The sequence below is a fragment of the Alexandromys fortis genome, unplaced genomic scaffold (assembly GCF_014885135.2).
Source record: "Alexandromys fortis isolate MF-2015 unplaced genomic scaffold, M_Fortis_MF-2015_v1.1 scaffold_108, whole genome shotgun sequence".
In the NCBI taxonomy this organism is placed as follows: Eukaryota; Metazoa; Chordata; class Mammalia; order Rodentia; family Cricetidae; genus Alexandromys; species Alexandromys fortis.
In genome coordinates, this window is record NW_026067994.1 from 5,219,536 (window position 1) to 5,235,907 (window position 16,372).

The window sequence follows — 16,372 nt, forward strand, 5'->3', positions numbered from 1 at the left end:
ACCAGCCTTCAGCAGCACAGGGATTGAGGGGATCCACTGAGCCCATGAACTAATTGCTCAACTTGACTTTTCTCTCTGAGGAAGTAAAGCTTAATTTTCTGGGGCTGGTGAGGGGGGCAAAATCCAATTCTCTGGGGCTGGTGAGGGGGGCAAAATCCAATTCTCTGGGGCTGGTGAGAAAGGGAAAATATACAAATACATCTTTAGGGCCTCTCTGCCATCTTTTCATTTCCTTATTTCTTTTCTTACCTCTTCCTAAATATATCCCTTCTGCCCTTAATTTTTCACTTACAGCTTATATACCCCAGCAAAATCTTTCAAGCAGTATAAAAATGATAGTGTGGTTACATTATACTTTTCAATTGAATGATCGCAAGGAATACAAGAGAAAAAGTGCATGTTTCTCATTTCCCTTCCATGATTAAACATCTTATGCATCATACGTGAGAAACAAATTATTCCCAGGAACCCACATACATTCATATCCGAGCAACTTGTTATAGATTAACAGAGTGTAAGCAAGCAAGGTATTTTTCTCAGTCAGTTCTTTTGCTGGCAAACTGTGTTTTGTGGTTAAAAGGAAAGGATAAATCACTTTATTATTTATCTTAGAAGGTAATCTTATAAAAAATCTCAAAAGAATCATGATTCTAAACTTTTATATATGAAAAACAACCAGTCAGCTCTACTGTAAATCCTCAGGGTGAATACCCACTCACCAACAGTTTTTTATATCAGGAAGCTGAGGGCAGAAATGGGCACAAGGAATTCATCATCATCTTTGATCACCAACCCATCCTAGCAAAAATGATACATCAACTAATAATAACCAGGCTTTGTTCTTGTTTCTTGACCTCTGAGTCCCTTATTCAACTATGTGCCTAAACTTTAAATTGTTCCCCAAGATTTTCTACTTCAAAACCATTACCAAAAAATCTTAATCTAACCTTAAGTCATTATTTAAATCTTTGTTTTAGCTACGATGCATACTGAAACCCATGAACACATCTCCCAACATTAAAATTAAAAGAACTTGAGCTAACTTAGTTTCTGGGACACAGTTGTTGTTCTTAATCATTAACCTAAGCCACAGTCTAGCTGTGTGACACTTCCTTGTTATTATTTTCTATCCTCTGCAGCTCCTGCTTTACAGGGGTGGGGACAACGCCGTATCCTGTTTTTACCTATATTAATTTTCTTATTAAACTAACCTCTATCACAATCACTTACTATATTATTAAAAATCCTCAATCATCAAAATTCTGTTTAAGCTGATACTATTATTGAATAAAATCATTGCTTTGGTTAAACAGTACAACATAAGAGGAAATCTTCATGCTAACCCACAGGTAAAAATGGCCAGTAGAGCAGGGTATTTCCATGAGATAATCACACTACAATAAAGGCAGTGTGTATCCCCCCCACCCCCATTCACACCATGCTAGATACCACAGAAAAGTGGCAGCGGCAAATGTAAAGGCATAACAGTAGCAGGAAACATTCTGGAGCTGAAGCCCTCAGATCCTTGCCTGTCTGAGACTTGCCCATCAGTGCTTTGCCCCCTGGTGAGCCAGTCTCCTAGAGCTCAACTGCCACCTGCTGCTCCTCAGACATGGCTACTGGAAGGTTTGGAAACTGAGGGTGTCGGAAGCCAGAAGTCACAGACCAAAAGTAATTTTTATTGTCCATGAATTGTCCCGGAGAATCCCCAAGTAGGCCGTGATGCCTATGTAGTGTCTGTACTCTTAGTAAACTGCCTATTCTGGGGCCTCAGGGCCATAGTTCCTGGCACTATGAAATAAAAAAGGTGATTTTTTTATGCAGAGGAGTCTGCCTGGTAATATTTCCTATTGTTGTAGGATCTATAATGAAGAAAGGTCAGCTAAAAATGGTTTTTGCACCAAATACTTTTATGTTCTTATTTTCTGTCTCCAACTTTCCTAAACCAGTTCTTTTTCTAGTGACCTTTAAGAGCCTAGATAAAGAGAGAGACTTCTAGTTGTGTAAGTCACGGGGAACAAGTTGAGGGCTCCCATTGGCCAGCCAACCATTGAGACATCCATAGGAGCTTTTTCATGGACTGTAGCTGCTTCCTAGCCTTCAAGGACAGGCCCCTGCCATTCTGTGCTATCCCTTGTTGATGGTAGATTATCAGAAGGTAATAACTTCATATATGCTCAGGGAATGGATGCCATTTAATCCCAATGCCTCTTTCTAGGTATCTGAACCCCAAAGTTGGTGGCTGTGACCATGAGGGGGCTCTGAGGTACTGTTTTGGTAGCCGTTGCTTTAATGTTTAGTCTGATGGCTTAGAACAACCGGCAATAGTAGAAGCCTGTGAGCTGCAGCTGTTCTTGTCTGTGACACTAGAGAATAATTCCCCACATAGCTTGACCCTTCCTCATCCTCTCTCCCTTTAGCCTACGTGTCTTCATGTTGAACATTGTGTCTGTCTTGTTCCTGGTTGCAGCATCAGCTTGCACTTCCCCTGCAGTGGGGCCCAGCCCAGGAAGTAGTGCTGAAGAAAGTCACCTGCCAAGGTTTGGCTAAGTGGGAAGGTGGGAGCTTTGCCTGGCCACCCTGGGAGCAGGCGAAAGAGAAAGCAGAGGACTTGTGAAGGACAGAAGGATGCAATTTGTATCTCTGTACCCATGCTCACTGCTGTGGAAACCTCAAGGCTACATGAGGGCCTTTGATTTTTCAGGTTGAACTGGAGCACTCTGCTTCCTCTATGGCTCCAGCATCGGCGCCTGGGACTTCGAACAAAAGGCCCAGACTTCATGCTGGAGGACTCCACCTTTCAGATTTTTGGGGGATCCATACACTATTTCCGTGTGCCCAGGGAATACTGGAGGGACCGCCTGCTCAAAATGAAAGCCTGTGGCTTGAATACCCTTACCACGTAAGTGCCGCCTCCCCATCTCTCCACCAAGCTTGGCTACCAAGTTGGGGCCCCTGGTGCTTGCAGGAGGAAAGCCATGAGAGGAAGTTAGCCCAAGCTGCCTGCTTAGGTTTGCAAGCTCTTTAGAACTCCCTACAGATAAAGTAGAGGAGATGCAACCATATAGTACGAGAGAGAGAGAGAGAGAGAGAGAGAGAGAGAGAGAGAGAGAGAGAGAGAGAGAGAGAGAGAGAGAGAGAGGAGAGAGAGAGGAGAGAGAGGAGCTTAGATATGGGAGGTGATTGGTTTTCTCATCTTGTGGTTTGAATAAATAAACTTGCTTTTTCACAGTTCTGAAGGCTCACCTGCAGTCATGGCCAAGCTGTCTACAAATCTAGTTTCTCCTGGAGCCTCCGTGCAGTGGAGAACCGTTACCTCCCTCGTGTCCTCAGATGACTTTTCCACCGTAGTTTTGCATTCCTAGTGTCTTCTCCTTTTTGTTGTTATAAAGACTACTACTAGTGATTTTCTTTTTTGAGAAAGGTTCTCTACTGTGCAGCTCAGGCTGGCTTCAATCTCTCTATCCTCCCTGAGTAGAGTCTTGAATGCTGGGATTGCAGGTGTGCCACGTTGTCTAGACTGACAAGCAACTTTTTTCCACAAGCAACTGCTGCTTCCCAAGTTTTAGGGTCCCAAGATGCTGACACCAGTTCAGCATCTATTTTCTGGAAAGACCTCTGGATTGTTGCGACTGTCTTCCCTGCACCTAGCCTGACGACTGTTCCGTGGTAGACACAAGATGAAATGTAGGCTAGGCAAACCAGCTAAAAAGTAGGTTTAGGGGCTGGAGGAGGTGGCTGAGCAGTTAAGAGTGATGGGAGTTTGTTCTCAGCGTTGATGTCAGGCACCTCACAACCTGCTTGTTCCTGCAGCTCCAGAGGCAGCGTAGGTCTCTGTGGAGCCTGCACTCACCTGCACATAGACCACTCTCCAGACACGTTATTAACAATTATAAAAATAAATAAAAATGCTCCTGAGGTGCTATCTCCATGAAATAAAGACGACTATTGGGTAGAAATGCTGCATTATCGGGAGAAAAGCTGTGATTACTAATCAAGGACATGGACTCCCTCGCATGGCTCGTGAGCTGACTCTGAAGACAGTTATTAAAACGACAGTCACAGCACTGTTGAGAGTAATGTGTACAGCCTCATAGAGAACTACAGGTCATAGGAATACTACAGTGTGTGCTGACCTGGGGCACAGAGCCTGGCCTTTTATTCCATGGAGCTCATATGTCACTAAGTCTGGTTGACTTTCTGTCCGCCTAAGGAGATGTCATATTCTTCCAAGGACTTGTCTTGAGTTTTCTGCGATCCCCATATCTGGCCTCCAAGATTTGAAGTTATCGAACGTTGTCTCTTTATTCATCATCGTGGGTGTTAGAGATAAAAATGTTCATGTGAATGATTAAACTTACCTGCAATTATCTTGTCTCTTACAGCTATGTGCCCTGGAACCTCCATGAGCCAGAAAGAGGCAAATTCAACTTCTCTGGGAACCTGGACCTGGAGTATGTGGTCTTGGTGCTTCTGTCCCTGGTCCGGGATTGGAAGTTACTTGGGGTTGATGATGAGCACTCAGGATGTTGTGTCTCAGCTCTGCTTTGACTGAGACTGAATCTGGAGCCTTGTTCTTAGCATGCTTAGAAAGGTTCTGAACTTAGGGCCTAGATGCTCCCCCGTTGTGACTCGTTACCCAGGTACTCAGCCTATAGGCTGCAATCCTCTTTTTCACTAGAGTCCAGAGGGCCAAGATCCCAGATCCCACCAGATTCTGTGTTGGGGTCCATATGCTTGGGATGGGATTGGGGCTGCTTCTGGGTTAACAAGGCTGTTGTTGGAGACAAAGCCCTGTATCCTGTCTGACAAATCCCAGTGGTCCTGATGCAAGGAGCCAGTGCATATCCAGCTTTCAGGACTTTTGAGCCCCTATCTGGTACAGGAATCCCCTGCTATGTTGAGCTGGGGCTAAGTCTTCATCATCCCATGTTCCCTGGATGAGAGAAAAAAAAGGCAGGGGAGGAACAGGAGAGGTTTAATCCCCATGTGCCTGTGCCTCCTCCTGTATCCTTTCTTCTGGATGCTCAGGGCTGACCTTCTTTCCCTCCCTAGGGCCTTTATCCAGCTGGCTGCGAAGATTGGACTGTGGGTGATTTTGCGACCTGGGCCCTACATCTGTAGTGAGATTGACCTCGGGGGCTTGCCCAGGTGAGAAAGGGCAGTGCGGGTCTCCAGAGTTGCCAGAGAAAGGGGTCTAAATGCCCATTCATGAAGGTTACAGGGGTTGGCTTAGTTTTGTTTTTAAGGTAGTTTTCTTTCTGTATAGCATTTCCTTCCTGGAGTGGGTGGCAGTGCCCCAGGCTCTTTGGGAGAACGCTGCAGTGATTGCCCTTGTCGAGTACCCTTGGGTCTTTGTGTGTGTCAGGTGGCAGCAGTGGAAGCTTATCTCTTTGGAAGTGTTTCATTCTTCTGGCCCTACTGGAGAGGCACCCAGGCAGGCTCCTTATCTGATCTGGCCCTTACTGCAACATGAGGCAAACCAAACCTGCTCTGTTTCTTGATGATATTACTGTTGATTTATTAAAACCCCCAAGTGTTGCTGTAGTTTGGAGGAGTTGGTGTTGTGGTTTCTGTCCTCAATTCTCCTGAGTCTGTTCTTCTAAGTATAGTTCCCACAAAGGTCAGTGTGTTAAACATATGCTCTGGGAGTGGGGTCTGGATGGGGATCTATCACATGGACCCACATCCTTTCCTCTTTCTCAGCAAGGCTGCCTTCCTTTCCCATCAAAACAAGTTCTGTCTTAATTGGCATTGCCATATCTGGCCACACAGCATCAATCACAGGTGGCTAGCCGCAGTCTCCGCCCACCTATGCTGTTAATTACAGGTGGCTAGCATAGCCTCCGCCCACCTGTGCTGTCCCCAGAGGAAAGAAGTAGTGTGGGGAGCTCTTTCCTCACAACACAAGTATTATGGTTAGGCTTTATCTGCTCTGTTTCCAGCAAGGCCTGCCCCTCCCTCAGGGGCAAAGCTTGTCCCCTCTCCAGCATCCAGCTTCAGTCTGGCCTGGCACAGTGTCCATGACAGAGCTGTGAGCAGAGGCAGAGCTGCTTGCCCCTCTTGGCGGATTAGACACCTGTGCCACTGTCAGCATTTTCCTTGGGCTCAGCTGGAGCCGGGCACGGGAGGCCAGCGGGGTTTAACAGTCTTAAATTAGAAGCAGTAGGGACGCCTACTCTCAGATCCCCCTCTCTTGTCATGGTTGGGGGTTCCTGCCTACTCATGAGGGTTTTCCAGAAGGGTAGGGTATCTGTGTGGTGAAAAACTAGGCCTGTTTGATAGACCGGGGCAGGAAGCTCAGGCTAGGGGAGACATTTCTGCCAGCCTTTCATCACCAACTGGCATCCCTGATACATTGCTGTCCCATTTCTGAATTAGGGGAAGGGAGACCTCCGAGTCTTCTGGTAGAAAATGCATTTCTCAGGACTTCCTTTGAATGGTGCTGAGTTTCTGTGGAAATCTGTGCCCACAGCAGATCAGGGAAGGTGTCTTGGCCTGCTGCTGCTGCTCAGGAGTTCTTCAGTCAGTCAGCTTAGTTCCTCTGGGACATCCTGAAAGGATGAATACTTTTGGCACTGCCTTTGCCCCTGCCTTCGGACTGGACCTGCCAACTCCCTCTTTAGCTCAGGATGGTTTTCCTTGCGATCCTCCAGTGTCACCTGAGTACTGGGGTTCCAGGAGTGCTCAGCCATGCCTGTTTTGATTTTTTAGTGTAAATGCTTGAAAACTAGGCCTTGCTTTTCTCATTCCAGTGGACAGTGAGCACTCCTGTAGCCATGAAATGGAACTCTAAGTTCCCAAGGCATTTGGTGTGTAGGCTGGTACAATGGTGTGCTTGCCTCTGAACTGTCTGTGTAGCTTCCTGACTTCCTAGCTAATTGGAGGTGGTGGGGTGGTGACTAACCCTTCCCTGACCTGTTCTCCAGACTCATTCTTGAACTGTATGAAGCTGCTTCCACAGACCCTGGCACTGATACTCCTTTTCTTTCCTTCTCCAAGCTGGCTCCTCCAAGACCCGAACATGAAGCTGAGAACAACGTACCGTGGCTTCACTAAAGCAGTGGACCTTTATTTTGACCACCTGATGTCCAGGGTGGTGCCACTCCAGGTAAAAGACAAAAGACTTTTGATCCTTTCCTGCCTGCCTTCTGAATCGCAGGCAGCCCTTGGTAAACTCCCAGATGAGAATCCTGCAGTTCTTCTCAACACACCCATACATTCTTCACCACTGCGGGAGATCTGGAGGATTGCGATGCTTACGTTTTCAAAGAGTGTGCATCCTAGTGTGGTCTCAGTCAGTGCTGAAATGATAGCCGGGCATGAGGACTCATATTAGTCTGTGCGGCCAGAGCTCCAGTGGGGCTTGAGTAGATAGGATGCCCTAGGAACTGAAGCATGCATGTGTCAGAGTCCCCGCAACACAGTGACTCTGTGCTGCGTGGCACAGTGCACATGGGAGGCCCAGGATAGGACAGAAGAGAGCTGTGTCAGTACAAAGCTCTAACTGATGTTTTTAAAGTACTGCCCGGTGCTACCAAAGGGTGCTGTACAATTCACACTGACCATTCAAAACAAATATACTAAAATGAACCTTAGGGAGGAAGCATCTTAATATTTTATGCAGCAATTATAAGCAATAGCAAACAGGAATGGAATTAATTAACCCAGTTGCTTTGTAAAACCACAGAGAATGATGTCTGGAAATTAGTACAGCAATAAAAAACTGGTGTACTGAGAAAAAAAATATCACTCTTGGGTTAATGGTTTGGAACATTCCTAATAGCATAAGTCAGAATGAACAGCCGGATGAAACAGGTTGTTGGGGAGAGTTTGAAAGTCAGATAAGCAAGGAAAAACTTTTATAAATATGCCCTGATATCACTTGAGCCACGTTTATATTTACAAACTACTGCCTATTTATAGAAAATCTTCATTGTAAATCAGATGTAACTGAGTGCCTTTTTATTTACTATACCAGGCTTTGCTAAATATGATAGAGGCAGGAAGCTTGGAAGTTCTTGGCCGAGGTTTTCCCAGGGAACACAGTTACTGAGATGGTCCAGCACATTTTGTGGTGGGAGGAGGAGGGAAGGTTGTTCTAGGAATACATTCTGAGTCATGGGAATAATGTAGCCATCTTGTGCATGGGCACAGCACAATTGTTTCTCATGATCTTTTATTGTGTAAAATGTACGTAAAAAAAGCTGGCCCTTTCAGGTATGCAGTAAATCATAATTAAATACATAAGAATCCTCCTTATCAGAGGGGACATATTCCAAGACCCTTAATGGGTGCTTGAGACTACAGATAGGAGTAAACCCTACATATATGACATGTTCCTTTTTATAGATATGTACAGTGAAGCTAAATGGATCAGACACAGTAAGACATGAAGGCTAATAACATCATAAAATAGAACAATTATAGCAATATTCTGTAATAAAGTCACCAGAATCACTAATCTTATACTTTAGGGCCATTTGAAAGTACAGCCAGGACTACTTGAACCTAGGTAGTGAAGTCCTGCAGTTCCTCTGAGACTGAGGTGGCCCTAAGTGACTGACAGACAGGTTGTTTGCTGCAGGGACAGACTGGACAAAGAGATGACTTACAGTCAGGTTGAACACGATAGGACGGCGCCAGCTCCCGTCAGATTACTCCTCCCACTAAATATATGGACAGCTTAAAATTTGCGAATTGTTTATAGAGAACTTTTCATTTCATACTTTCATACTGTCATTTGTCATGGGTAATTGAAACCTGCAGTACAAGCCCACTGCTGTATGATGGCTACAAACAGCAGCTAGGGAGAAACTATTCTGTGACAGAAACAACAGCTAGGGAAGCTATGACAGCTTAAAACATCGGGAAAGCTGGAACAGTTCTGAAAGCCAGAGGTCCAATCAATCAATCAATCAATCATTCATTCAGTCAATCAATCAGTCAGTCTATCAGTCAGTCAGTCTCTCCCCTCTACCCTCAATCGCTGTTGTCTCCTCTGCCTCCTCCCTCCCACCTTGGATGGCTCGCCTGTGAAGGTGTACATTCTGTGTCTACCCCGCGGGCTGTGGTATTTTTCATAAGGACTCTGATGCACTCATGAGGGCTCCATCCTCATGATATAATCACTTTCCAGAGGATCTGTCTCTTAATGCCATTTGAGGTTATGATTTCAGCATATAGATTTTGATTGGCACAATTCAAACCTTTAACCTTCTAGCTCAGGAAAATGTGGAAACACTGGAATTGGGGAAGTGGTGCAGACCATTTACAGAACTGCTACCCAAAACTTCAGAAACATCTGAAATCCTCTAGGAGGGAAACACGGGCTTCAGGAGAGAGCAGGTATAGTGCAAGAACAGGAAATCCATCAGCTTCTAAAACTGAGAAAGATGAGGAATATAGGGAAGGTATCTGAACATAAAAGGGCACATACAATAAGCACTTGGCCACCATTTCCCAAAACAGGGAGACATTCCAAGCATTTCCACCAAAATCAGGAAGAAGACAAGGATGTCCACTCTTTCCATAACTCAACAAAGTACTTGAAATTTTAGCTAGAGCAATAAAACAACTGCAGGAGACCAAAGGAATACAAATGGAAAGGAAGAAGTCAAGGTATTCATGTTTGCAAACAATATGGTTATATATGTAAAAGACCCTGAGAACTCCACCAGGAGGCTTCTACAGCTGATAGACATTTTCAGTAATAGTATCTGGGTACAAAATTAATACAGAAGTCAGTAACTTTCTTATATACAAATTAAAAACATACTGAGAAAGAAATCAGGGAAACAATATCTTTCATAATAACCTTAGTAAATAAAATAAAAAATTAAGACATTGAAGAAATAAATTGGAGAAGATATTTGAAGATAGAAAAATCTGTGCTCATGAATCAGTAGGATGAATATAGTAATCATGGCCACCCTACCAAAAGCAGTCTACAGATTCAATGCAACCTCCCTCAAAATTCCAACACAGTTCTTTACTGAAAAAAAAAAAAAACCCAAAAACCTGAAACTTCATATGGAAGCAACAAAAAAATCTAGGATAGCTCAAACAATCTTGAATAATAAAAGAAATGTTGGAAGTATCACTATCCCAGATTTAAAGTTGTGTTACAGAGCTCTCCTAATAAAAACAGCATGAGGTTGGCATTAAAACAGACATGCCGATCAATGGAACAGAACTGAAGATCCAGAGATAATTCTACACACCTATGGATACCTGCTTTTTGGCAAAGAATCAAAAGAAAAATACACACTGGAGAAAAGATGGCATCTTCAGCAGTGGTGCTGGTCAAACTGGATGGCTGCTAGTGGAAGAATGCAAAATGTCCGCATCACCCTACACATAACTCAACTCCAAATGGATCAGAGACCTCAATGTAAAACCCGATTCCTTGAATCTGATAGAAGAAAATGTAGAGATTCACATGAACTCATTGACATAGGAAAGGACTTTCTTAATGGAACCTATAGCGTTGAGGTCAATTAATAAACGGGTCCTCATGAAGATAAAAAGCTTCTGTACAGCAAAGGACGTCATCGTTTTACCAAGTGGCAGCCTGCAGAGTGGGGAAGATGTCTTTATCAGTTATACACCTGACAGAGGTGGCTGATGACTCAGAAACTGTGGCAGCATGCACAAAACCTGTGCAAGTTCAAGCAAGACACAATCCCAGCATGGGGAAGGGGAAGCGAACAGAGTTCATCTCTAACCATTGCCAGGAGAGGGAAAGTCAGTTTTCCCCAATGGAGTGACACTGGGTATATCAACCATACCCCAGGGCAGGTGACAACTTAGGAATAGGTGGACAATACAATTCAAAATACATTGTATATTTTTGTCTTTTTTGTTTGCTTGTTTTACTTTGGTATTTTTGTCTTTGTTTTTTTATCATTAAGTGAGAGAAAGAATATGGAGTTGGGTGGGTCGGGAAGTAGGGAAGATCTAGGAGGAGTCAGGGGAGGGGAAAGAATATGATCAAAGTACATTATATGAAGAAAACTTAAAAATCCAATTAATAGCTGGGCGGTGGTGGCACATGCCTTTAATCCCAGCACTCGGGAGGCAGAGGCAGGTGGATCTCTGGGAGTTTGAGGCCAGCCTGGTCTACAAGAGCTAGTTCTAGGACGGGCACCAAAGTTTCAGAGAAACCCTGTCTCGAAAAACCAAAAAAAAAAAAACCCAATTAATATTAAAATTAATTTCCACAAACAATGTCATCATGCCTTATCACATGACTTTGATAACTGGCTTTTTAAAATTTTAAAATTTCCTTTAATTTGAGGGACTTTCAACTATTCGACCATTCTTTCTTCTGCTGCTGTTCCTCTCTCCATTCCTCCTCTTCCTCCTCCTTCTTCTTCTTTTGTTTTTGTTTTCACAAGGTCTTGCTGTGTAGCTCAAGCTGACATCAAATTCACTATATATACAAGCTGGTCTTGGACTTCCAATCTTTTTCAGCCTCCAAAGTGCTAGGATAACAAGTTCATGCCCTCATGCCTGGTCAGGCATTATTTCTTCAAATACACTGTTGATATAGTTCCTTTTTCAATTTAAATTTTTATTCTTTGAGAATTTTTTGCATAAGTATTATGATTACTCCATTTCTACCCTGTCTCTCTCTCCCTCCAACTTTTTCCATGTCCTTCCCCTTCCCACTTTAATTATTGACTTCTTCTTTATACACACACACACACACACACACACACACACACGTATATACATACATATGTATGCTCCTGCTGAGTTCATTTAGTGTTGCTTGTATATTTGCTTATTTAGTGCTGACCACTTGTTTGTTGGATATCCCATGGGTCGGCTTGTTTCTAGAGAAGACTGACTCTTCCTCTCTAATTTGGCATTAATTGCCTATAGCTCTTCATCTAGGGGTAGGGCATCTCTTTTTCCTCCTCCTCTTTTTCTGTCCCCTCCTCCTCCATTTCAAAGACTATGTGTATTGGTCTGATTAATGGTGTCCCCTAAGTTCATTTGGCCTTGTTCATATTTTTTCATTCATTTTTCTTTTCTTTCCCTAAGGTAGATAGATAACTTCAAATAACCATTTCAAGTTCATTTATTATTTACTTTGTCTAGTAAATCTTCTCTCTCTCTGTGTGTGTGTGTACATGCTTTTTAGGTTTTTCTGCAGTTTTTTTCCATTTATTTATTCTTTTACAGTTTCATATATGAAATATTATCACACATATGTATACGTTCTTTGATCAAAGTCCTCCTTTTCCTTCCTTTTCTGGTTTATGGTTCTTAGCATCCAAACTAGGGCGTAGTTCTTCCACTGGATTATGTTCCCTTGTGTGTGTGTGTGTGTGTGTGTGTGTGTGTGTGTGTGTGTGTATGTGTGCCTCAAGGCTTTTTGGTTGAACATTAGACATTGAAAAAACAATTATCTTTCCTTGTCTCTGCAGATGGTCAGGGAAAACCTTCACTAACTAATGGCATTTTGAACTTAGAAAATCAGCACAGAATGAAGATACATAGTCTCTTATATTACTTGGACATATACATAGTCTCTCTCTCTCTCTCTCTCTCCCTCCCCCCACTCCTCTCCCCCTCCCTCTCCAATCCAAAGAGCAGTCAGGGTTCTATATAGTCTCTTATATTACCTGGATATATGTTCTATCCATGCCCAAACCCTGATTTCCTTTGCATGTCATTGTTATGGATTTAAATTTAAATATTATGGTTCCCACAACCCATTTAGCTTTGAATTGTTTATCTCTTTGCCCTAGTATAAGTACGGGGGACCCATCATTGCTGTGCAAGTGGAGAATGAATATGGTTCCTATAACAAAGACCGTGCATACATGCCTTACATCAAGAAGGTAAGGGCCATTTAATCCATTTCTTTACGCTCCTTCCCTGGAATATATTACAGACTGTGACATGTTGCCCTAACACTTTCCTGAAATTAATATACCATGCCTCCAGCACCACCTTATTAATTAGTGAATTTTTTCCAGCGTTCATTTCTACAGAGTTATCACTTATTTACCCTTTGTTGATTGAGTTTAGTGTGATATGTTTAGTGCTCATACAGCATTGTTTGTTGTTTTGCTCTTTTGGCTTTTTTGAAAGACCTGCCACCCAGCTCCCAAATAAATCACACATAGAGCCTTATTCTTAGTTATGAATGCCTGGCTTTAGCTTGGGTTGTTTCTTACCAGCTTTTCCTGACTTAAATTATCCCTACTACCTTTGCCACTAGACTTTTATCTTTCTTTACTTCTGAATAACTTTCTTTCCTTCTTTCTCTGTGGCTTGCTGTGTAGTTGGGTGGCTGTCCCCTGCTGTCCCCCTCTCCTCGTGCTCTTGCTCCTAGTTCTCTCATTCTAGGTTCCTGGTTCTCCTTCTATCTATCCTCTCTGCCTGCCATCCCCGCCTATCCTTGCTCCTGTCTCGCTATTGGCCGTTCATCTGTTTATTAGAACCATCAGATGTTTTAGACAGGCACAGGAACATAGCTTCACAGAGCAGCATAAACTACAGTCACATACCTGAAAATAATATTTCCCAAAAATATAGTGTCCCAGGGGCTAAGAATAAAGGAATTTCCTTAATTAAGAGGTGATGAAAGCTTTGTGGAGGATCTCTCTCATCCTAGCATAAAGCCAGGTTGTGCATGGATTTTATTGAGGGAATGTAAAGTCCCCGACTAGCTACATGCCATGCTCATCCTGAGGAACTCTGGGATGGTGCTCAGGCGTCTGATTCTGGAGTGACAGGGCGGGTGAGAACTGCCAGTTCACATGGCATGCCAGAAAAGGATGGCAGGGGGACAGCAAAGAGAGGCCTGACATCCAGATCCGGTTTCTCTCCCTTGGTTGCTGAGGCTTTGAACGAATGCCTCAGTTTTTCTAAGTTTCCTTTTATCTTTTACAAAGTGAGGTTAAAAAGAGCGCCTGCCTCTTTCGTGTTATGTGACGTCAAGTGACCTGGTACACAGGAAGTTGTCAGTAAGCGACTTGGATAGCGTCGTTGGCATTTCTTTCAGTGCACTGTGGAGGGCGGGCCATGGTGTGAGCTCTCTGGGTCTAACCGACTAAATGCCGATGTTGTCACCCCCAGTTTCATTTTCCATCTAGAAATCACTTCTGTTCTCACAGACTGGAGACTGATGCTCACATGCTCCAGAGTCTAGTCTCTGACCTCATGCCCCTTCCTTCTTACTTGAGGAGAGCTCTTAGTAGGATACAGGCTGTCTAGGAAGGGTGGGATTGCCCAAGCTGGAAAGGAGCAAGGGAAGCACTGTGCATATTCTGGACAGAGCACACATCTAGCTTCCTTGTCCTGGGTTACCTGGAAAAAAGCCTGTTCTGGGCACAGACTCCATAGTCTCTCTTGCTCTGGTCCTTTGTCAGTCTCCCCAGAGCATTGTCCATCTCCAGCAGTTGTTTACCAGTGATGCAGCTAAAGAAAGCCCCAAGGAGCATCAGGAGGAGAGACTAGCTCCTTAGGGGACCTTGTCTGTACAGTCATACTTCCCTGATGCCCAGAGGCTCTTGGGAGGATTCTCCTCTGAACTGTATGTAACTTCTCCTGGGGGTGTTGGCGAGATGTGCATCCTGCTGGCATTGAATGACCTTGGCCATGAGCCCCTCAATGTTCTGAGTTCTACTCTTATCCTTTACAAAATGGGCACAAGAGTGCCTTTTCCTAAGGCTTCTGAGTGTGGGAGCTCTGTGCTTGGTAGTTGACTGATACTTGGGAAATAGTAACTGGCCTTTAAAGGGTAAGGTTGGAAAATTAATGCCTGTAAAATTAAGGGTGTAGAAAATGAAGTGTTCTGTGTCAGTGAGTAACTAGTTGGTACTTGAAGAAGGTTGGTCCAGGGATTTTAATAGACATTTCGCCAATATTCCTCATGGCTTAAATGTTCCAGCCCCTGTCATCCTGAGAGTTGGAGCCCCTTCTACTCTGTCTTTACAGCACATGGGTCTGGCATTAGGGTTAGATGCTACCCCTCTGTTTCCATAAGAATGCAGCAGGGGAAATAATCATCTTTGAGGACTGTTTGAGTCCAAAGTTCCAGAGTGGAGTGTGTGTGGGTGGACACGTGTGTTCTGAGGTCAGCCCTGCCCCTCACATGACCTCTGTAACTGATCATACTTCCTTCAGCTCTTCTGACACTGTCTGTACTGTTCAGATGTTGGCTATGAAGAGTGAAGGAGTCAGTCAAACTGCTTAGCGTCATGCCTAATGTTCTGACGTTAGCAGTTACTTTGTTCCCCAAGGACAGTTTCATTTATGCCCTCCAAGGTGATTGCTTCAAGTTCTGCTGAGCGTGGGCAGTATTCAATGGCCATGCCAGGAGGTATGCCTGGGTCATCGTAGCTCCTGCCACTGACCAAGCTCACACCAGCTCAGAGTGGGGAAGAGACAGGCTTCTTGTTTGTGGTGTGGATGAAGGGGGAATAATAGTGTTCCACTGGTGACCTCCGCAGGTAGTTACCATGTGATAGCATGGCATCTAGCCCCAGGGAGCCAGCCTCTGAGTAAGCTTATGTGTGTCCCCAAACTGAGCAGACCTTCAGGAGCAATGGAGGTCTGCCAGAGCTCAGCGGCCCTGTCCTTGCCACACTTAGAAACCAAACACTTATTGGAACTTCACTGAATATTGTAGGCATAGACGACATGCAGAGACACACGTGGCTAGATTTCTCTCTTTCTGTGGACTAACTCAGCTTCAGCAGTGACCCTGTAGGAGCTCTGAGAGATGAGGACTGAGTTTAACTTGCCTTTTATCCCCCAAACAGGCCTTGGAAGACCGTGGCATTATAGAGATGCTCCTGACCTCAGACAACAAAGACGGCCTGCAAAAGGGAGTGGTTGACGGAGGTACCTGAAGGAGGCTGCCTGCCTGACTCTTCTGCACAGTCCTCTGGTCTGAGATAAAACCTAGGGTTTCCCTGGTGCCTGTGGTGCACAGGGCTTGGTTCTCTGGGCTGCAGGGCCATCAGGCTCCACAGCGACTCCCATGGCCCCTTCCTCTTCTTTTTAGCAAGTGCCTTACCGTAGATCTTCCAGATACCCAAGTACTTGGCCGGCTGTATCTGGTCATTGTTCTTGCCAAGCACGTGGGGCGCTCAGCGTGCTACAGGTGGCTGCCCCCATTGACAGGTTTCCTTTTATCAGAAAACTGCAGCTCCATTTCCCCACAATCACATCAAACCTTGCAGTTATTCTCAGCCCTCTCCTGCCTGGCACAGCAGCTGCTGGCGCATTCTTTTATCTGTACTTTCCTCCTCAGATGTGTTTTGTCACCACGGCTGTTGCCGCCCTTCCCACCTGCGATGCTGCAGTCCTTCACGGATTCCCCATCAAGCTTGTCTTAATGCAGCAG

General features: G+C 44.4%; 1 protein-coding gene across 3 annotated transcripts in view; it reads left to right on the forward strand.

Annotated features, from left to right (window-relative positions):
• LOC126512344 (beta-galactosidase-1-like protein 2) overlaps nt 1–16,372 on the forward strand; it is a 51,213-nt gene that overhangs the window by 19,013 nt on the left and 15,828 nt on the right. For all 3 annotated transcript variants that reach the window (XR_007595017.1, XM_050160075.1, XM_050160076.1), the window contains exons 2-7: nt 2,705–2,902; nt 4,386–4,454; nt 5,056–5,151; nt 7,003–7,111; nt 12,762–12,854; nt 15,786–15,867. Coding sequence is in view for 2 of the 3 variants with exons in the window: in XM_050160075.1 (XP_050016032.1) it covers nt 2,705–2,902; nt 4,386–4,454; nt 5,056–5,151; nt 7,003–7,111; nt 12,762–12,854; nt 15,786–15,867 (647 nt within the window). In the remaining variant the exon portion in view is untranslated. The remainder of the gene's footprint in view (nt 1–2,704; nt 2,903–4,385; nt 4,455–5,055; nt 5,152–7,002; nt 7,112–12,761; nt 12,855–15,785; nt 15,868–16,372) is intronic.